This window comes from Oncorhynchus keta, unplaced genomic scaffold, assembly GCF_023373465.1.
Source record: "Oncorhynchus keta strain PuntledgeMale-10-30-2019 unplaced genomic scaffold, Oket_V2 Un_scaffold_6615_pilon_pilon, whole genome shotgun sequence".
NCBI classification, from domain to species: domain Eukaryota; kingdom Metazoa; phylum Chordata; class Actinopteri; order Salmoniformes; family Salmonidae; genus Oncorhynchus; species Oncorhynchus keta.
In genome coordinates, this window is record NW_026290988.1 from 187419 (window position 1) to 208458 (window position 21040).

Consider the following 21040-nt stretch of genomic DNA (forward strand, 5'->3'; position numbering starts at 1 on the left):
ATGAGGGGAAAGAACTAATGAATTTTAGAATAAGGCTTTAACCGACCAAAATGTGGGAAAAGTCAAGGTGTCTGAATACTTTCCAAAGGCACTGTATACCTTGGTGAAGAACATTAACACCCTGAAGACCAGTTTCTTCATGTTACGTCCTTTGGGAGAATGTTGTTTTTCTCTGAACCGAGGCAGACACCTTGCTACACCGGTTTTTGATTCCTAAGGCTTTTTTAAACAAACACTGAGAGCAGCAGTTATCTGTGTAACGTGGACATGGTGATGGACAGGACTAAGAAATGGATGCAATGGGTTGGGTCTGTCTGTGGTGAATGTGTGCACTACACTGAAGCAGCAGAAACCCAGAACAAGTTAAACAGGTTTATCGTAATAGAGGCTAGTTGGCTGTGTTCAGACAGGCTGCCCAATTCTGATCTTTTTCCCACTAATTGTTCGTTTGACCAATCACATCTCTTTCAGAGCTGATGTGATGGTGAAAAGTCTAAACGCAGCCACTACACTGCACTTAATAATTAGCTTTGCCCCTTTTCCCAGAGCAAACTGTAACAGGTTCATTTGACCCAGCTTCTCACAACAGGAAAAAGAATACTGGAGCAACAGGACATGTAGATTATAATTAACAACTTTTCTGTTGTTGTAGGGGTTTATAACCAGGTGTTCTACTCTGCTAGCTAGTACCTTCCCTAACCTGGTCTTCTACTCTGCTAGCTAGTACCTCCCCTAACCAGGTGTTCTACTCTGCTAGCCCAGTACCTCCCCTAACCAGGTGTTCTACTCTGCTAGCTAGTACCTCCCCTAACCAGGTGTTCTACTCTGCTAGCCCAGTACCTCCTCTAACCTGGTCTTCTACTCTGCTAGCCAGTACCTCCCCTAACCAGGTGTTCTACTCTGCTAGCCCAGTACCTCCTCTAACCTGGTCTTCTACTCCGCTAGCCAGTACCTCCCCTAACCAGGTGTTCTACTCTGCTAGCCAGTACCTCCCCTAACCAGGTGTTCTACTCTGCTAGCCAGTACCTCCCCTAACCAGGTGTTCTACTCTGCTAGCCCAGTACCTCCCCTAACCAGGTGTTCTACTCTGCTAGCCAGTACCTCCCCTAACCAGGTGTTCTACTCTGCTAGCCCAGTACCTCCTCTAACCAGGTGTTCTACTCTGCTAGCCAGTACCTCCCCTAACCAGGTGTTCTACTCTGCTAGCCAGTACCTCCCCTAACCAGGGTTCTACTCTGCTAGCCAGTACCTCCCCTAACCAGGTGTTCTACTCTGCTAGCCAGTACCTCCCCTAACCAGGTGTTCTACTCTGCTAGCCAGTACCTCCCCTAACCAGCCAGTAGCCCTCCCCTAACCAGGTGTTCTACTCTGCTAGCCAGTACCTCCCCTAACCAGGTGTTCTACTCTGCTAGCCAGTACCTCCCCTAACCAGGTGTTCTACTCTGCTAGCCAGTACCTCCCTAACCAGGTGTTCTACTCTGCTAGCCAGTACCTCCCCTAACCAGGTGTTCTTAGCCAGTACCTCCCCTAACCAGGTGTTCTACTCTGCTAGCCAGTACCTCCCCTAACCAGGTGTTCTACTCTGCTAGCCAGTACCTCCCCTAACCAGGTGTTCTACTCTGCTAGCCAGTACCTCCCCTAACCAGGTGTTCTACTCTGCTAGCCAGTACCTCCCCTAACCAGGTGTTCTACTCTGCTAGCCAGTACCTCCCCTAACCAGGTGTTCTACTCTGCTAGCCAGTACCTCCCCTAACCAGGTGTTCTACTCCCCTCAGCCAGCACCTCCCCTAACCAGGTGTTCTCTGCTAGCCAGTACCTCCCCTAACCAGGTGTTAGCCTACTCTGCTACCAGTACCTCCCCTAACCAGGTGTTCTACTCTGCTAGCCAGTACCTCCCCTAACCAGGTGTTCTACTCTGCTAGCCAGTACCTCCCCTAACCAGGTGTTCTACTCTGCTAGCCAGTACCTCCCCTAACCAGGTGTTCTACTCTGCTAGCCCAGTACCTCCCCTAACCAGGTGTTCTACTCTGCTAGCCAGTACCTCCCCTAACCAGGTGTTCTCCTAGCCAGTACCTCCCCTAACCAGGTGTTCTACTCTGCTAGCCAGTACCTCCCCTAACCAGGTGTTCTACTCTGCTAGCCAGTACCTCCCCTAACCAGGTGTTCTAGCCAGTACCTCCCCTAACCAGGTGCCAGTACCTCCCCTAACCAGGTGTTCTACTCTGCTAGCCAGTACCTCCCCTAACCAGGTGTTCTACTCAGCTAGCCAGTACCTCCCCTAACCAGGTGTTCTACTCTGCTAGCCAGTACCTCCCCTAACCAGGTGTTCTGTTCTCTGCTAGCCAGTACCTCCCCTAACCAGGTGTTCTACTCTGCCAGCCAGTACCTCCCCTAACCAGGTGTTCTACTCTGCTAGCCAGTACCTCCCCTAACCAGGTGTTCTACTCCTAGCCAGTACCTCCCTAACCAGGTGTTCTACTCTGCTAGCCAGTACCTCCCCTAACCAGGTGTTCTACTCTGCTAGCCAGTACCTCCCCTAACCAGGTGTTCTACTCTGCTAGCCAGTACCTCCCCTAACCAGGTGTTCTACTCTGCTAGCCAGTACCTCCCCTAACCAGGTGTTTCTCCCCTAACCAGGTGTTCTCTGCTAGCCAGTACCTCCCCTAACCAGGTGTTCTACTCTAACCAGGTGCTAGCCAGTACCTCCCCTAACCAGGTGTTCTACTCTGCTAGCCAGTACCTCCCCTAACCAGGTGTTCTACTCTGCTAGCCAGTACCTCCCCTAACCAGGTGTTCTACTCTGCTAGCCAGTACCTCCCCTAACCAGGTGTTCTACTCTGCTAGCCAGTACCTCCCCTAACCAGGTGTTCTACTCTGCTAGCCAGTACCTCCCCTAACCAGGTGTTCTACTCTGCTAGCCAGTACCTCCCCTAACCAGGTGTTCTACTCTGCTAGCCAGTACCTCCCCTAACCAGGTGTTCTACTCTGCTAGCCAGTACCTCCCCTAACCAGGTGTTCTACTCTGCTAGCCAGTACCTCCCCCTAACCAGGTGTTCTACTCTGCTAGCCCAGTACCTCCCTAACCAGGTGTTCTACTCTGCTAGCCAGTACCTCCCCTAACCAGGTGTTCTACTCTGCTAGCCAGTACCTCCCCTAACCAGGTGTTCTACTCTGCTAGCCAGTACCTCCCCTAACCAGGTGTTCTACTCTGCTAGCCAGTACCTCCCCTAACCAGGGCTAGTTCTCCCCTAACCAGGTGCTAGCCAGTACCTCCCCTAACCAGGTGTTCTACTCTGCTAGCCAGTACCTCCCCTAACCAGGTGTTCTACTCTGCTAGCCAGTACCTCCCCTAACCAGGTGTTCTACTCTGCTAGCCCAGTACCTCCCCTAACCAGGTGTTCTCTGCTAGCCAGTACCTCCCCTAACCAGGTGTTCTACTCTGCTAGCCAGTACCTCCCCTAACCAGGTGTTCTACTCTGCTAGCCCAGTACCTCCCCTAACCAGGTGTTCTACTAACCAGGTGTTCCGCTAGCCAGTACCTCCCCTAACCAGGTGTTCTACTCTGCTAGCCCAGTACCTCCCCTAACCAGGTGTTCTACTCTGCTAGCCCAGTACCTCCCTAACCAGGTGTTCTACTCTGCTAGCCAGCCAGCACCTACCCCTAACCAGGTGTTCTACTCCCTCAGCCAGCACCTCCCCTAACCAGGTGTTCTACTCTGCTAGCCCAGTACCTCCCCTAACCAGGTGTTCTACTCTGCTAGCCAGTACCTCCCCTAACCAGGTGTTCTACTCTGCTAGCCAGTACCTCCCCTAACCAGGTGTTCTACTCTGCTAGCCAGTACCTCCCCTAACCAGGTGTTCTACTAGCCAGTACCTCCCCTAACCAGCCAGTAGCCAGTACCCCTAACCAGGTGTTCTACTCTGCTAGCCAGTACCTCCCCTAACCAGGTGTTCTACTCTGCTAGCCAGTACCTCCCCTAACCAGGTGTTCTACTCTGCTAGCCAGTACCTCCCCTAACCAGGTGTACCTCCCTAACCAGGTGTTCTGCTAGCCAGTACCTCCCCTAACCAGGTGTTCTACTCTGCTCAGTACCTCCCCTAACCAGGTGTTCTACTCTGCTAGCCAGTACCTCCCCTAACCAGGTGTTCTACTCTGCTAGCCAGTACCTCCCTAACCAGGTGTTCTACTCTGCTAGCCCAGTACCTCCCTAACCAGGTGTTCTACTCCGCTAGCCAGTAACTAACCAGGTGTTCTACTCTGCTAGCCAGTACCTCCCCTAACCAGGTGTTCTACTCTGCTAGCCCAGTACCTCCCCTAACCAGGTGTTCTACTCTAGCCAGCTAGCCAGTACCCTCCCTAACCAGGTGTTCTACTCTGCTAGCCAGTACCTCCCCTAACCAGGTGTTCTACTCTGCTAGCCAGCACCTCCCCTAACCAGGTGTTCTACTCTGCTAGCCAGTACCTCCCCTAACCAGGTGTTCTACTCTGCTAGCCAGTACCCTCCCTAACCAGGTGTTCTACTCCCCTAGCCAGTACCTCCCTAACCAGGTGTTCTACTCTGCTAGCAGTACCAGTACCTCCCCTAACCAGGTGTTCTACTCCGCTAGCCAGTACCTCCCCTAACCAGGTGTTCTACTCTGCTAGCCCAGTACCTCCCCTAACCAGGTGTTCTACTCTGCTAGCCAGTACCTCCCCTAACCACCTAGCCCAGTACCTCCCCTACTCCGCAGCCAGTACCTCCCCTAAACCAGCCAGTACCTTCTAACCAGGTGTTCTACTCTGCTAGCCAGTACCTCCCCTAACCAGGTGTTCTACTCTGCTAGCCAGTACCTCCCCTAACCAGGTGTTCTACTCCTGCTAGCCAGTACCTCCCTAACCAGGTGTTCTACTCTGCTAGCCAGTACCTCCTAGCCTAACCAGGTGTTCTACTCTGCTAGCCAGTACCTCCCCTAACCAGGTGTTCTACTCTGCTAGCCAGTACCTCCCCTAACCAGGTGTTCTACTCTGCTAGCCTACCTCCCCAAACCAGGTGTTCTACTCTGCTAGCCAGTACCTCCCCTAACCAGGTGTTCTACTCTGCTAGCCAGTACCTCCCCTAACCAGGTGTTCTACTCTGCAGCCAGCCAGTACCTCCTCCCCTAACCAGGTGTTCTACTCTGCTAGCCAGTACCTCCCCTAACCAGGTGTTCTACTCTAGCTAGCCAGTACCTCCCCTAACCAGGTGTTCTACTCCGCTAGCCCAGTACCTCCCCTAACCAGGTGTTCTACTCTGCTAGCCAGTACCTCCCCTACCAACCAGGTGTTCTACTCTGCTAGCCAGTACCCCCTAACCAGGTGTTCTACTCTGCTAGCCTCCCTAACCAGGTGTTCTAGCCAGTACCTCCCCTAACCAGGTGTTCTACTCTGCTAGCCAGTACCTCCCCTAACCAGGTGTTCTACTCTGCTAGCCCTACCTCCCTAACCAGCCCACCACCTCCCCTAACCAGGTGTTCTCCCCTAACCAGGTGTTCTACTCCCAGCCAGCACCTCCCCTAACCAGGTGTTCTACTCCGCTAGCCAGTACCTCCCTAACCAGGTGTTCTACTCCGCTAGCCAGCACCTCCCCTAACCAGGTGTTCTACTCTGCTAGCCAGCAGTACCTCCCCTAACCAGGTGTTCTACTCTGCTAGCCAGTACCTCCCTAACCAGGTGTTCTACTCTGCTAGCCAGTACCTCCCCTAACCAGGTGTTCTACTCTGCTAGCCAGTACCTCCCCTAACCAGGTGTTCTACTCTGCTAGCCCAGCACCTCCCCTAACCAGGTGTTCTACTCTGCAGCCCAGTACCTACCCCCTAACCAGGTGTTCTACTCCAGCCAGTACCTCCCCTAACCAGGTGTTCTACTCTGCTAGCCCAGTACCTCCCTAACCAGGTGTTCTACTCTGCTAGCCCAGTACCTCCCCTAACCAGGTGTTCTATTCTGCTAGCCAGTACCTCCCCTAACCAGGTGTTCTACTCTGCTAGCCCAGCACCTCCCCTAACCAGGTGTTCTACTCTGCTAGCCCAGTACCTCCCCTAACCAGGTGTTCTACTCTGCTAGCCAGTACCTCCCCTAACCAGGTGTTCTACTCTGCTAGCCAGTACCTCCCCTAACCAGGTGTTCTACTCTGCTAGCCAGCACCTCCCCTAACCAGGTGTTCTACTCCGCTAGCCCAGTACCTCCCCTAACCAGGTGTTCTACTCCGCTAGCCCAGTACCCCCTAACCAGGTGTTCTACTCTGCTAGCCCAGTACCTCCCCTAACCAGGTGTTCTACTCTGCTAGCCCAGTACCTCCCCTAACCAGGTGTTCTACTCTGCTAGCCCAGTACCTCCCTAACCAGGTGTTCTACTCCGCTAGCCCAGTACCTCCCCTAACCAGGTGTTCTACTCCGCTAGCCCAGTACCTCCCCTAACCAGGTGTTCTACTCCGCTAGCCCAGTACCTCCCCTAACCAGGTACCGCTAGCCCAGTACCCCCTAACCAGGTGTTCTACTCCGCTAGCCCAGTACCTCCCCTAACCAGGTGTTCTACTCTGCTAGCCCAGTACCTCCCCTAACCAGGTGTTCTACTCCGCTAGCCCAGTACCAGGTGTTCCTAGCCCAGTACCCCCTAACCAGGTGTTCTACTCTGCTAGCCAGTACCTCCCCTAACCAGGTGTTCTACTCTGCTAGCCCAGTACCTCCCCTAACCAGGTGTTCTACTCTGCTAGCCCAGTACCTCCCCTAACCAGGTGTTCTACTCCTGCTAGCCAGTACCTCCCCTAACCAGGTGTTCTACTCTGCTAGCCCAGTACCTCCCCTAACCAGGTGTTCTACTCTGCTAGCCAGTACCTCCCCTAACCAGGTGTTCTACTCCGCTAGCCCAGTACCTCCTCCCAGTACCTCCCCTAACCAGGTGTTCTACTAACCAGGTGTAGCCCAGTACCTCCCCTAACCAGGTGTTCTACTCCTAGCTAGCCCAGTACCTCCCCTAACCAGGTGTTCTACTCCGCTAGCCCAGTACCTCCCCTAACCAGGTGTTCTACTCCGCTAGCCCAGTACCTCCCCTAACCAGCTAGCCCAGTACCTCCCCTAACCAGGTGTTCTACTCCGCTAGCCCAGTACCTCCCCTAACCAGGTGTTCTACTCCGCTAGCCCAGTACCTCCCCTAACCAGGTGTTCTACTCCGCTAGCCCAGTACCTCCCCTAACCAGGTGTTCTACTCCGCTAGCCCAGTACCTCCCCTAACCAGGTGTTCTACTCCGCTAGCCCAGTACCTCCCCTAACCAGGTGTTCTACTCCGCTAGCCCAGTACCTCCCCTAACCAGGTGTTCTACTCCGCTAGCCCAGTACCTCCTCTAACCTGGTGTTCTACTCCGTTAGCCCAGTACCTCCTCTAACCAGGTGTTCTACTCCGTTAGCCCAGTACCTCCCCTAACCAGGTGTTCTACTCCGTTAGCCCAGTACCTCCCCTAACCAGGTGTTCTACTCCGCTAGCCCAGTACCTCCCCTAACCAGGTGTTCTACTCCGCTAGCCCAGTACCTCCTCTAACCAGGTGTTCTACTCCGCTAGCCCAGTACCTCCCCTAACCAGGTGTTCTACTCCGCTAGCCCAGTACCTCCCTTAAAACAGGTGTGTGTTTCTCTTTGGCCTCCAGATACAATTGTTAATGGAATCATTGGAGGGCTCACAGTACATCACTTACCTCCATAGGATTTAAGATGGACAACACTGGGAGCACAGCAGGACAGCAGATTGAACCACTGAAATTGACAGAAGAAACCATTTACTATGACTTATCCATAACGCATTCATCACACTATAAACAATTCATGAGTGTATTATAACCATTGGCAACCGCATTGTTAAAGGTCAATGAAATATATTTATATCTTATCTATAGCGTAATCATGTCATGATTTGCAATAGCTTTAGATATCTTAATAAATGCGGTATTACAATGACAGCGCAGTGTGAACATCAATGTCATGTTATACTTACTGAGACACCTAGTGGAGACATAACAGCATGACTGAGGAGTTCATTCACTTACACACAGACACACAGACATAACAGCATGACTGAGGAGTTCATTCACTTACACACAGACACACAGACATAACAGCATGACTGAGGAGTTCATTCACTTACACACAGACACACAGACATAACAGCATGACTGAGGAGTTCATTCACTTACACACAGACACACAGACATAACAGCATGACTGAGGAGTTCATTCACTTACACACAGACACACAGACATAACAGCATGACTGAGGAGTTCATTCAGCATGACTGAGGAGTTCACACAGACACACAGACATAACAGCATGACTGAGGAGTTCATTCACTTACACACAGACACAGACAGACAGCATGACTGAGGAGTTCATTCACTTACACACAGACACAGCAGACATAACAGCATGACTGGGGAGTTCATGGGTCACTTACACACAGTTCCTCTATAAAACATAGACACACAGCTTGACTTGGGAGCTCTTAACGGCACATAACAGCATGACTGGAGGAGTTCATAAAACACAGACACACAGCATACAGCGCTGTAACAGACACACACAGACACACAGCCTGACTTGGGAGCGCTGTAACGGCACATTTTGGGGGAATTGGGTACTGGCTCCTCTTCCTCTATAAAACACAGACACACAGCTTGACTTGGGAGCGCTGTAACGGCACATTTTGGGGGAATTGGGTACTGGCTCCTCTTCCTCTATAAAACACAGACAGAACAGTATGAAGACAGGCAGACACTGCTTCTCCAATAGAAATCCTCAGTCCCACTTGTCATGGCGACTTCGGCTAGCTCAGCTCATGCATAGAAACACGTCTTAGGGTCAAAAGGTCGTGTCGCGCCGAACTGTGATTGTGCAGACCGTCACACCAGAGCTACTCCTTCGATATAAAGTTGTTCTCGACGAAAACGTGTCAGATTGTCACTTTCACAAGGTTGGAGTAATAATAATAATAATAATAAATGCCATTTAGCAGACGCTTTTATCCAAAGCGACTTACAGTCATGTGTGCATACATTCTACGTATGGGTGGTCCCGGGAATCGAACCCACTACCCTGGCGTTACAAGCGCCATGCTCTACCAACTGAGCTACAGAAGGACTATACAATGTTCAACTACTGAAGACACCTGTTAATTGAAATACATTCCAGGTGACTACCTCATGAAGCTGGTTGAGAGAATGCCAAGCGTCTGCAAAGCAGTCATCAAATCAAAGGGTGGCTACTTTGAAGAATCTAAAATATACTTTTTTTTGGTTACTACATGATTCCATATGTGTTATTTCATAGTTTTGATGTCTTCACTATTATTCTACAATGTAGAAAATGATACAAATAAAAACCCTGGGATGAGTCGGTGTTCTGAACCTTCCGACTGGTTCTGGATCTGAACACTGAACAAATTAGTGCAACAACTTCAAAGGCTATAATGAGTTACATAAGTTAAGGGAATCAGTCAATTGAAATGAATTAAATAAAATGTTATTGGTCACATACACATGGTTAGTAGATGGTATTGGTCACATACACATGGTTAGTAGATGGTATTGGTCACATACACATGGTTAGTAGATGGTATTGGTCACATGGTTAGCAGATGTTATTGGTCACATGGTTAACAGATGTTATTGGTCACATGGTATTGGTCACATGGTTAACAGATGTTATTGGTCACATGGTTAACAGATGTTATTGGTCACATGGTTAACAGATGTTATTGGTCACACATGGTTAGTAGATGTTATTGGTCACATGGTTAGCAGATGTTATTGGTCACATGGTTAGCAGATGTTATTGGTCACATGGTTAGCAGATGTTATTGGTCACATGGTTAGCAGATGTTATTGGTCACATGGTTAACAGATGTTCACATGGTTGGTCACATGGTTAGCAGATGTTATTGGTCACATGGTTAACAGATGTATTATTGGTCACATGGTTAACAGATGGTATTGGTCACATGGTTAACAGATGTTATTGGTCACATGGTTAGCAGATGTTATTGGTCACATGGTTAACAGATGGTATTGGTCACATGGAGTAGATGTATTGGTCACATGGTTAACAGATGGTATTGGTCACATGGTTAGCAGATGTTATTGGTCACATGGTTAACAGATGTTATTGGTCACATGGTTAACAGATGTTATTGGTCACATGGTTAACAGATGTTATTGGTCACATGTTATTGGTCACATACACATGGTTAGCAGATGTTATTGGTCACATGGTTAACAGATGGTATTGGTCACATACACATGGTTAGTAGATGTTATTGGTCATGGTTAACAGATGTTATTGGTCACATGGTTAGCAGATGTTATTGGTCACATGGTTAGCAGATGTTATTGGTCACATGGTTAGCAGATGTTATTGGTCATACACATGGTTCAGATACACATGGTTAGCAGATGGTATTGGTCACATGGTTACACATGGTTGGTATTGGTCACAGATGGTATTGGTCACATGGTTAGCAGATGGTAGATGGTATTGGTCACATGGTTAGCAGATGTTATTGGTATTGGTCACATGGTTAGCAGATGTTATTGGTCACATGGTTAGCAGATGTTATTGGTCACATGGTTAACAGATGTATTGGTCACATGGTTAGTAGATGTTATTGGTCACATGGTTAGCAGATGTTATTGGTCACATGGTTAGCAGATGGTATTGGTCACATGGTTAGCAGATGGTATTGGTCACATGGTTAGCAGATGGTATTGGTCACATACACATGGTTAGCAGATGGTATTGGTCACATACACATGGTTAGCAGATGGTATTGGTCACATACATGGTTAGCAGATGGTATTGGTCACATGGTTAACAGATGGTATTGGTCACATACACATGGTTAGCAGATTTAAATGCGAGTAGTGAAATGCTTGTGCTTCTAGTTCTGACAGTGCAGTAATATCTAGCAAGTAAACTAGCAATTCCACAACAACTACCTAGTACACACAAATGTAAGTAAAGGGATGGAATAAGAATATATAAATATATGGATGAGCGATGACCGAGCGACATTGGCAAGAAATCAGCCAATTGAAATAAACTCACTAGGCCTTTAACTATGGCCGTCACATGACTGAGAATACAGGTCATCTGTTGGTCTCAGATACCTAAACAACAGAGGGGCGTGGATCAGAACACCAGTCAGTATCTGGTGAGACCATTTGCCTCATGCAGCGAGACACACCTCATTTGCATAAAGTTGATCATGCTGTTGATTGTGTCCTGTGGAATGTTGTCCCACTCCTCTTTAATGGCTGTGTGAAGTTGCTGGATATGGGTATGGAACTGGACCATGATGTCGTACACGTCGATCCAGCAGGAAGGTGTCCATACTAACGCTTCTCATGCAGCTCAACCAGCCATGAGCCACGCACTCACCCAGCCAGCCCAGCAACCCTAGCCCAGCAACCCTAGCCCAGCAACCCTAGCCCAGCAACCCCCACGGCCGTCGACCCATCAGGCCTCTGGACTGCATGACCTCCAGTGGGCCGCTACCTGAAAAACAAAACCACAGGGGTTTAAATATAACACAGTTTGAATCACATGATCCAACAATTATCCAATAGAAAGACTTGATTTGTTAAACATGCAAATTGGTCACACCTGTGACAGGTACATCCCTCGTTACAAAGGGATATAACACAGGTGTGTCCACTCAGAAACAACTGAACGTGAGTTGGGCTCACACCATAGAGACAGTTAGAGGATGCGACCTTGTATCTGTCCCATTCTGGCGTCTGTGAGAACATGGGCTGCGTCATTGAAGCCATCTCCATACTGAAATATTCAATGATCCTCTTCTGTTACTTCTATGAGTTGGTTAACAAACTGAAAGGGTGCACTACTGCCCCCTGGAGGTTGTTGTTTGAACAGGTATAAAGCCAAGCTTGGTGATTTACTGCCAGCTGCAGTGATGGAATGTTTGCTGGTCCCTCCTGCTGACCTGTGATGGAATTATATGATTCTTCCTTAATTAACCCATTGGAAATTACACCTAGTTGACAACTTCAAAATGGTGAAAGTCCTCAATGGCGGTGCCCATGCTAAAACTGAGGTTTTGGGTCACGAGAGTGCTCTATCTATCTCTATGGTTCACACACACATAAAGGGGCAGGTTAACAGCATGAAATTGACACATGGTATACAAATCATATTAACTCCCCCCTTTGCTACATAGGACACATGTATTTATTGTATGACAGAAGAGTTGACCGAGGTGGAATGACCTAAACCTGACAGCCATCCCCAGCTAGATAGATCTCCAACATGGTGGAAGATGGCACTAAGAAAGGAGGAAGGAGGTACGTGTATTTTCATGTTTCATCCCATCTGTTTGTTTTTACTATAGTTTGACGTATTCAAAGTAATACAATTATGGGGTTCTGAGTGAGGTGTTCAATCTATGTTGATGACTAGCCTTGTGAAGAAGAACCTCTGGCAGAACTAAAGCTTGTCTGAGGTGGTGCTCCTTCTCCTGTTCAGTGCCTGAGGAGGAGGCGCTCCTGTTCAGTGCCTGAGGAGGAGGCGCTCCTGTTCAGTGCCTGAGGAGGAGGCGCTCCTGTTCAGTGCCTGAGGAGGAGGCGCTCCTGTTCAGTGCCTGAGGAGGAGGCGCTCCTGTTCAGTGCCTGAGGAGGAGGCGCTCCTGTTCAGTGCCTGAGGAGGAGGCGCTCCTGTTCAGTGCCTGAGGAGGAGGCGCTCCTGTTCAGTGCCTGAGGAGGAGGCGCTCCTGTTCAGTGCCTGAGGAGGAGGCGCTCCTGTTCAGTGCCTGAGGAGGAGGCGCTCCTGTTCAGTGCCTGAGGAGGAGGCGCTCCTGTTCAGCGCCTGAGGAGGAGGCGCTCCTGTTCAGCGCCTGAGGAGGAGGCGCTCCTGTTCAGCGCCTGAGGAGGCGGCGCTCCTGTTCAGCGCCTGAGGAGGAGGCGGCGCTCCTGTTCAGCGCCTGAGGAGGAGGCGGCGCTCCTGTTCAGCGCCTGAGGAGGAGGCGGCGCTCCTGTTCAGCGCCTGAGGAGGAGGCGCTCCTGTTCAGCGCCTGAGGAGGAGGAGGCGCTCCTGTTCAGCGCCTGAGGAGGAGGAGGCGCTCCTGTTCAGCGCCTGAGGAGGAGGAGGCGCTCCTGTTCAGCGCCTGAGGAGGAGGAGGCGCTCCTGTTCAGCGCCTGAGGAGGAGGAGGCGCTCCTGTTCAGCGCCTGAGGAGGAGGCGGCGCTCCTGTTCAGCGCCTGAGGAGGAGGCGGCGCTCCTGTTCAGCGCCTGAGGAGGAGGCGGCGCTCCTGTTCAGCGCCTGAGGAGGAGGCGGCGCTCCTGTTCAGCGCCTGAGGAGGCGGCGGCGCTCCTGTTCAGCGCCTGAGGAGGCGGCGGCGCTCCTGTTCAGCGCCTGAGGAGGCGGCGGCGCTCCTGTTCAGCGCCTGAGGAGGCGGCGGCGCTCCTGTTCAGCGCCTGAGGAGGAGGCGGCGCTCCTGTTCAGCGCCTGAGGAGGAGGCGGCGCTCCTGTTCAGCGCCTGAGGAGGAGGGAGGCGCTCCTGTTCAGCGCCTGAGGAGGAGGCGGCGCTCCTGTTCAGCGCCTGAGGAGGAGGCGGCGCTCCTGTTCAGCGCCTGAGGAGGAGGCGGCGCTCCTGTTCAGCGCCTGAGGAGGAGGAGGGCGCTCCTGTTCAGTGCAATGTATACTCTGGCACCTTAGAATATGTGAACCACTATAAATACCTGGGTGTCTGGTTAGACCGTAAACTCTCCTTCCAGACTCACATTAAGCATCTCCATTCTAGAATTGGCTTCCTATTTCGCAACAAAGCATCCGTCACTCATGCTGCCAAACACACTCGTAAAACTGACCATCCTACTGATCCTTGACTTCGGCGATGTCATTTACAAAATAACCTCCAACACTCTACTCAGGAAATGTGATGCAGTCTTTCACAGTGCCATCCGTTTTGTCACTAAAGCCCCATATACTACCTACCACTGTGACCTGTATGCTCTCGTTGGCTGGCCCTCGCTTCATATTTGTCGCCAAACCCACTGGCTCCACGTCATCTACAAGTCTTTGCTAGGTAAAGCCCTGCCTTATCTCAGCTCACTGGTCACCCTAGCAACACCCACCTGTAGCACGTGCTCCAGCAGGTATATTTCACTGGTTATCCCCAAAGCCAATTCCTCCTTTGGCTGCCTTTCCTTCCAGTTCTCTGCTGCCAATGACTGGAACGAATTGCAAAAATCACTGAAGCTGGGGACCCATATCTCCCTCACTAACGTTAAGCACCAGCTGTCAGAGCAGCTCACAGATCATTGCACCTGTACATAGCCCATCTGTAAATAGCCCATCCAACTATCTCATCCCCATACTGTATTTATTCATTTATCTTGCTCCTTTGCACCCCAGTATCTCTACTTGAACATTCATCTTCTGCACATCTATCACTCCAGTGTTTAATTGCTCAATGGTAATTACTTCTCCACTATGGCCTATTTATTGCCTCACCTCCCGTATCTTACCTCATTTGCACAAACTGTATATAGACTTTCTCTATTGTATTATTGACTGTATGTTTGTTTACTCCATGTGTAACTCTGTTGTTTGTGCCGCTTTATCTGGGCCAAGTCGCAGTTGTAAATGAGAACTTGTTCTCAACTAGACTACCTGGTTAAATAAAATGTGAAATTAAAAAGTTATCTAAAAAAATCTTAGAGTATCTGTGTCTTCTCTCATTGGTCGAGACGGGTGGGTGAAAACTCCCAAAGAGCTGCACCTCATCTGCTTGACTCAACTCAAGCATGGCTTTGAGTGCCACTCTCCTATCTAGATCAATGAGAGAAGACCAATGTGTGTGATCACATGCACATCAGAAGTCTGTTCTGACGTTTAGTTTTAACATCAAACTAAGTATCATTCCAGAAGTTAAAATGGCACCATTGTTGTTGTCTATGGCTAGAAATCAAATCAGAACATCCTAATCTATGTTAATGTTAATATACATCATTTTTTGAAGTCTGCAATGCCACAGAAACATAATGATGGCAAGTTTTTTTGGTACAACTCAAGGATGTACAAGATGACTTAACCATTTGTTTTTCCCTCCTCCCAGTCAGGAGATGGAGGAAGGTGGGAGACGCTGCTGGTCTGGTTTTCGTTGCCGTTTCCTCATCCTGCTCGTCACCGTGGCGGCCATCTTGTTCTTCACCAACCACAAGTCAGCAGAGTGTGTCCCAAGATGGTGGGCAGAATACCACGGTCGTTCCGTCAACTCCAGTAGCGAAGCAGTTTCTCTCAACTCCACTGGTTTTACCATAGACGTTCATGAAACTGCGTCTGCCAATTCAACAGATCGTCAGACTTCACGTATCCACTCTACTCAACAGGCCATCGAACTCAACACAACACATCATGAAACTAGTTCCATCACCTCTGCACTGACCATCATCACTAATCTGATCACAGAGGTCAAGGCCGTTCTGGCCACTCCTCCTCCGTATGTGTCCCCAGGACCGTACCATGTAGAATACCCATCAGAGTACATCTTCATCCTGGATGAGCCAGAGAAATGCCGGGAGCAGAACCCCTTCCTGGTTCTGATGGTGCCAGTGGCGCCCTATAACAGGGAGGCTCGTGAGGCCGTCCGCAGGACTTGGGGCAGTGAGAGGCAGGTACTGGGCAGAGAGGTTCGTCTGTTCTTCCTGCTGGGACTGTCCAGTGGAGAGGAGACAGAGCAGCTCCAGGAGAAGGTGCTGCAGGAGAGCAAAGAGCACCAGGATCTGCTGCAGAGCGACTTCATAGACAGCTACAAAAACCTGACCATCAAGACCATGGTGATGATGGAGTGGCTGAGCTCTCGCTGCCCCAACGCCTCCTACGCCATGAAGATCGACTCAGACATGTTCCTCAACGTGAAGACCTTGGTCAACATGCTGCTTCACGCTCCAACACAGAACTACCAGACTGGACTAGTGGCCCGACGGGGAGCCGTTCTAAGAGACCATAACTCCAAATGGTACCTTCCAATGGAGGTGTTTCCTGAACCAGTATATCCACCTTATGCTCTGGGCCTGGGCTATGTCTTCACCTTAGACCTCCCCAGGAAGCTGGTGGAGGCGTCCAGGCATGTTAAAGCCGTCTACATAGAGGATGTGTATCTGGGACTGTGTATGAGACACCTGGGCATCCGGCCTACTGCCCCCCCCAGTGGAAACCTCTTCCATGTTTCCCCTGTGGCTTATGACCGCTGCACCTACTCACGGCTGATAGCCACCACCACACACAGTATCACTCACCAGGTCAACGCATGGACAGACCTACACAAACCTGGTCCTCCCTGCTGATCTCATACAGTAACAGACTGACTGATGTACCAATCACTTCCTTCGTTTTTTTGTTCTTGCGAACAATGTAAATCTGGTGAATTTGTATTTTGCATTTCCACTTTGATTAAATCGTTTAACAATCATGATGATGTTACTGCCCCCCCTCTTATATCCTTTGTGGTGCTGGGAGTTACTGCCCCCCTCTTATATCCTTTGTGGTGCTGGGAGTTACTGCCCCCCTCTTATATCCTTTGTGGTGCTGGGAGTTACTGCCCCCCTCTTATATCCTTTGTGGTGCTGGGAGTTACTGCCCCCCCCTCTTATATCCTTTGTGGTGCTGGGAGTTACTGCCCCCCCCTCTTATATCCTTTGTGGTGCTGGGAGTTACTGCCCCCCTCTTATATCCTTTGTGGTGCTGGGAGTTACTGCCCCCCTCTTATATCCTTTGTGGTGCTGGGAGTTACTGCCCCCCTCTTATATCCTTTGTGGTGCTGGGAGTTACTGCCCCCCTCTTATATCCTTTGTGGTGCTGGGAGTTACTGCCCCCCCCTCTTATATCCTTTGTGGTGCTGGGAGTTACTGCCCCCCTCTTATATCCTTTGTGGTGCTGGGAGTTACTGCCCCCCCTCTTATATCCTTTGTGGTGCTGGGAGTTACTGCCCCCCTCTTATATCCTTTGTGGTGCTGGGAGTTACTGCCCCCCCCCCTGCTTATATCCTTTTTGTGGTGCTGGGAGTTACTGCCCCCCTCTTATATCCTTTGTGGTGCTGGGAGTTACTGCCCCCCTCTTATATCCTTTGTGGTGCTGGGAGTTACTGCCCCCCCTCTTATATCCTTTGTGGTGCTGGGAGTTACTGCCCCCCTCTTATATCCTTTGTGGTGCTGGGAGTTACTGCCCCCCCCTCTTATATCCTTTGTGGTGCTGGGAGTTACTGCCCCCCCCTTATATCCTTTTGGTGCTGGGGTTACTGCCCCCCCCTCTTATATCCTTTGTGGTGCTGGGAGTTACTGCCCCCCCCTCTTATATCCTTTGTGGTGCTGGGAGTTACTGCCCCCCTCTTATATCCTTTTTGTGGTGCTGGGAGTTACTGCCCCCCCCCTCTTATATCCTTTGTGGTGCTGGGGTGCCCCCCTCTTATATCCTTTGTGGTGCTGGGAGTTACTGCCCCCCTCTTATATCCTTTGTGGTGCTGGGAGTTACTGCCCCCCTCTTATATCCTTTGTGGTGCTGGGAGTTACTGCCCCCCTCTTATATCCTTTGTGGTGCTGGGAGTTACTGCCCCCCCCTCTTATATCCTTTGTGGTGCTGGGAGTTACTGCCCCCCTCTTATATCCTTTGTGGTGCTGGGAGTTACTGCCCCCCCCTCTTATATCCTTTGTGGTGCTGGGAGTTACTGCCCCCCTCTTATATCCTTTGTGGTGCTGGGAGTTACTGCCCCCCCCTCTTATATCCTTTGTGGTGCTGGGAGTTACTGCCCCCCCTCTTATATCCTTTGTGGTGCTGGGAGTTACTGCCCCCCTCTTATATCCTTTGTGGTGCTGGGAGTTACTGCCCCCCCCCTTTGTGGTCTTATATCCTTTGTGGTGCTGGGAGTTACTGCCCCCCCCCTCTTATATCCTTTGTGGTGCTGGGAGTTACTGCCCCCCTCTTATATCCTTTGTGGTGCTGGGAGTTACTGCCCCCCCCTCTTATATCCTTTGTGGTGCTGGGAGTTACTGCCCCCCTCTTATATCCTTTGTGGTGCTGGGAGTTACTGCCCCCCTCTTATATCCTTTGTGGTGCTGGGAGTTACTGCCCCCCTCTTATATCCTTTGTGGTGCTGGGCCCCCCTCTTATAGTTACCCCTCTTATATCCCCCCCTCTTATATCCTTTGTGGTGCTGGGAGTTACTGCCCCCCTCTTATATCCTTTGTGGTGCTGGGAGTTACTGCCCCCCTCTTATATCCTTTGTGGTGCTGGGAGTTACTGCCCCCCTCTTATATCCTTTGTGGTGCTATATGCCCCCCCTCTTATATCCTTTGTGGTGCTGGGAGTTACTGCCCCCCCCCTCTTATATCCTTTGTGGTGCTGGGAGTTACTGCCCCCCTCTTATATCCTTTGTGGTGCTGGGAGTTACTGCCCCCCCCTCTTATATCCTTTGTGGTGCTGGGAGTTACTGCCCCCCTCTTATATCCTTTGTGGTGCTGGGAGTTACTGCCCCCCCCTCTTATATCCTTTGTGGTGCTGGGAGTTACTGCCCCCCCTCTTATATCCTTTGTGGTGCTGGGAGTTACTGCCCCCCCTTATATCCTTTGTGGTGCTGGGAGTTATCCTTATATTTGTGGTGCTGGGAGTTACTGCCCCCTCTTATATCTTTTATATCCTTTGTGGTGCTGGGAGTTACTGCCCCCCTCTTATATCCTTTGTGGTGCTGGGAGTTACTGCCCCCCTCTTATATCCTTTGTGGTGCTGGGAGTTACTGCCCCCCTCTTATATCCTTTGTGGTGCTGGGAGTTACTGCCCCCCCCTCTTATATCCTTTGTGGTGCTGGGAGTTACTGCCCCCCTCTTATATCCTTTGTGGTGCTGGGAGTTACTGCCCCCCCCTCTTATATCCTTTGTGGTGCCCCCTCTTATATCCTTTGTGGTGCTGGGAGTTACTGCCCCCCTCTTATATCCTTTGTGGTGCTGGGAGTTACTGCCCCCCCCTCTTATATCCTTTGTGGTGCTGGGAGTTACTTATATCCTTTGTGGTGCCCCCCTCTTATATCCTTTGTGGTGCTGGGAGTTACTGCCCCCCTCTTATATCCTTTGTGGTGCTGGGAGTTACTGCCCCCCTCTTATATCCTTTGTGGTGCTGGGAGTTACTGCCCCCCTCTTATATCCTTTGTGGTGCTGGGAGTTACTGCCCCCCTCTTATATCCTTTGTGGTGCTGGGAGGCCCCCCCTCTTATATCCTTTGTGGTGCTACCCCCCCTCTTATATCCTTTGTGGTGCTGGGAGTTACTGCCCCCCTCTTATATCCTTTGTGGTGCTGGGAGTTACTGCCCCCCTCTTATATCCTTTGTGGTGCTGGGAGTTACTCCCCCCCTCTTATATCCTTTGTGGTGCTGGGAGTTACTGCCCCCCCTCTTATATCCTTTGTGGTGCTGGGAGTTACTGCCCCCCTCTTATATCCTTTGTGGTGCTGGGAGTTACTGCCCCCCTCTTATATCCTTTGTGGTGCTGGGAGTTACTGCCCCCCTCTTATATCCTTTGTGGTGCTGGGAGTTACTGCCCCCCTCTTATATCCTTTGTGGTGCTGGGAGTTACTGCCCCCCTCTTATATCCTTTGTGGTGCTGGGAGTTACTGCCCCCCTCTTATATCCTTTGTGGTGCTGGGAGTTACTGCCCCCCTCTTATACTGCCCCCTCTTATATCCTTTGTGGTGCTGGGAGTTACTGCCCCCCCCTCTTATATCCTTTGTGGTGCTGGGAGTTACTGCCCCCCTCTTATATCCTTTGTGGTGCTGGGAGTTACTGCCCCCCTCTTATATCCTTTGTGGTGCTGGGAGTTACTGCCCCCCTCTTATATCCTTTGTGGTGCTGGGAGTTACTGCCCCCCTCTTATATCCTTTGTGGTGCTGGGAGTTACTGCCCCCCTCTTATATCCTTTGTGGTGCTGGGAGTTACTGCCCCCCTCTTATATCCTTTGTGGTGCTGGGAGTTACTGCCCCCCTCTTATATCCTTTGTGGTGCTGGGAGTTACTGCCCCCCCTCTTATATCCTTTGTGGTGCTGGGAGTTACTGCCCCCCTCTTATATCCTTTGTGGTGCTGGGAGTTACTGCCCCCCTCTTATATCCTTTGTGGTGCTGGGAGTTACTGCCCCCCTCTTATATCCTTTGTGGTGCTGGGAGTTACTGCCCCCTCTTATATCCTTTGTGGTGCTGGGAGTTACTGCCCCCCCCCTCTTATATCCTTTGTGGTGCTGGGAGTTACTGCCCCCCTCTTATATCCTTTGTGGTGCTGGGAGTTACTGCCCCCCTCTTATATCCTTTGTGGTGCTGGGAGTTACTGCCCCCCCCTCTTATATCCTTTGTGGTGCTGGGAGTTACTGCCCCCCTCTTATATCCTTTGTGGTGCTGGGAGTTACTGCCCCCCCCCTCTTATATCCTTTGTGGTGCTGGGAGTTACTGCCCCCCTCTTATATCCTTTGTGGTGCTGGGAGTTACTGCCCCCCCTCTTATATCCTTTGTGGTGCTGGGAGTTACTGCCCCCCTCTTATATCCTTTGTGGTGCTGGGAGTTACTGCCCCCCTCTTATATCCTTTTGGTGCTGGTGCTGGTGCTGGGAGTTACTGCCCCCCTCTTATATCCTTTGTGGTGCTGGGAGTTACTGCCCCCCCTCTTATATCCTTTGTGGTGCTGGGAGTTACTGCCCCCCCCTCTTATATCCTTTGTGGTGCTGGGAGTTACTGCCCCCCTCTTATATCCTTTGTGGTGCTGGGAGTTACTGCCCCCCCCTCTTATATCCTTTGTGGTGCTGGGAGTTACTATCCTTTGTGGTGCCCCCCCTCTTATATCCTTTGTGGTGCTGGGAGTTACTGTTACTGCCCCCCTCTTATATCCTTTGTGGTGCTGGGAGTTACTGCCCCCCCTCTTATATCCTTTGTGGTGCTGGGAGTTACTGCCCCCCTCTTATATCCTTTGTGGTGCTGGGAGTTACTGCCCCCCTCTTATAT

The 21040-nt window shown here is 50.8% G+C and overlaps 1 protein-coding gene and 2 long non-coding RNA genes across 48 annotated transcripts; 2 read left to right on the forward strand and 1 right to left on the reverse strand.

Moving 5' to 3' along the window:
* Positions 1-663: 663 nt before the first annotated feature.
* LOC127929346 (uncharacterized) lies at positions 664-7406 on the reverse strand. Of its 28 annotated transcripts, XR_008134527.1 has the most exons (13): positions 7085-7406; positions 6984-7021; positions 6775-6887; positions 6661-6736; positions 6273-6461; positions 5974-6198; positions 5862-5899; positions 4579-4690; positions 3694-3805; positions 3540-3615; positions 1967-2041; positions 766-1139; positions 664-690 (listed from the first exon to the last, which is right to left on the reverse strand). It is a non-coding gene; the product is annotated as an uncharacterized LOC127929346 (long non-coding RNA). The 28 variants fall into 28 exon arrangements; XR_008134542.1 differs by lacking the exons at positions 664-690; positions 5862-5899; positions 5974-6198 and adding exons at positions 5528-5564; positions 5751-5788 and having other exon boundaries at positions 1001-1139; positions 4579-4653; XR_008134531.1 differs by lacking the exons at positions 664-690; positions 5862-5899 and adding an exon at positions 5528-5564 and having other exon boundaries at positions 1001-1139; positions 4579-4653; positions 6012-6198.
* On the forward strand, positions 700-7964 carry LOC127929348 (uncharacterized). Of its 19 annotated transcripts, none has more exons than XR_008134568.1 (5): positions 4595-4628; positions 5577-5613; positions 5912-5949; positions 6248-6474; positions 7402-7964. It is a non-coding gene; the product is annotated as an uncharacterized LOC127929348 (long non-coding RNA). The 19 variants fall into 19 exon arrangements; XR_008134570.1 differs by lacking the exon at positions 4595-4628 and adding an exon at positions 5216-5260; XR_008134565.1 differs by lacking the exons at positions 4595-4628; positions 5577-5613 and adding an exon at positions 708-815.
* Positions 7965-11937: 3973 nt separating this feature from the next.
* Positions 11938-16485, forward strand: LOC127929349 (beta-1,3-galactosyltransferase 1-like). Its single transcript, XM_052517316.1, has 2 exons — positions 11938-12357; positions 15129-16485. Exons 1-2 carry the CDS (start codon positions 12323-12325, stop codon positions 16357-16359), a joined length of 1266 nt encoding a protein of 421 aa, XP_052373276.1. The 5' UTR covers positions 11938-12322; the 3' UTR covers positions 16360-16485.
* Positions 16486-21040: the final 4555 nt, after the last annotated feature.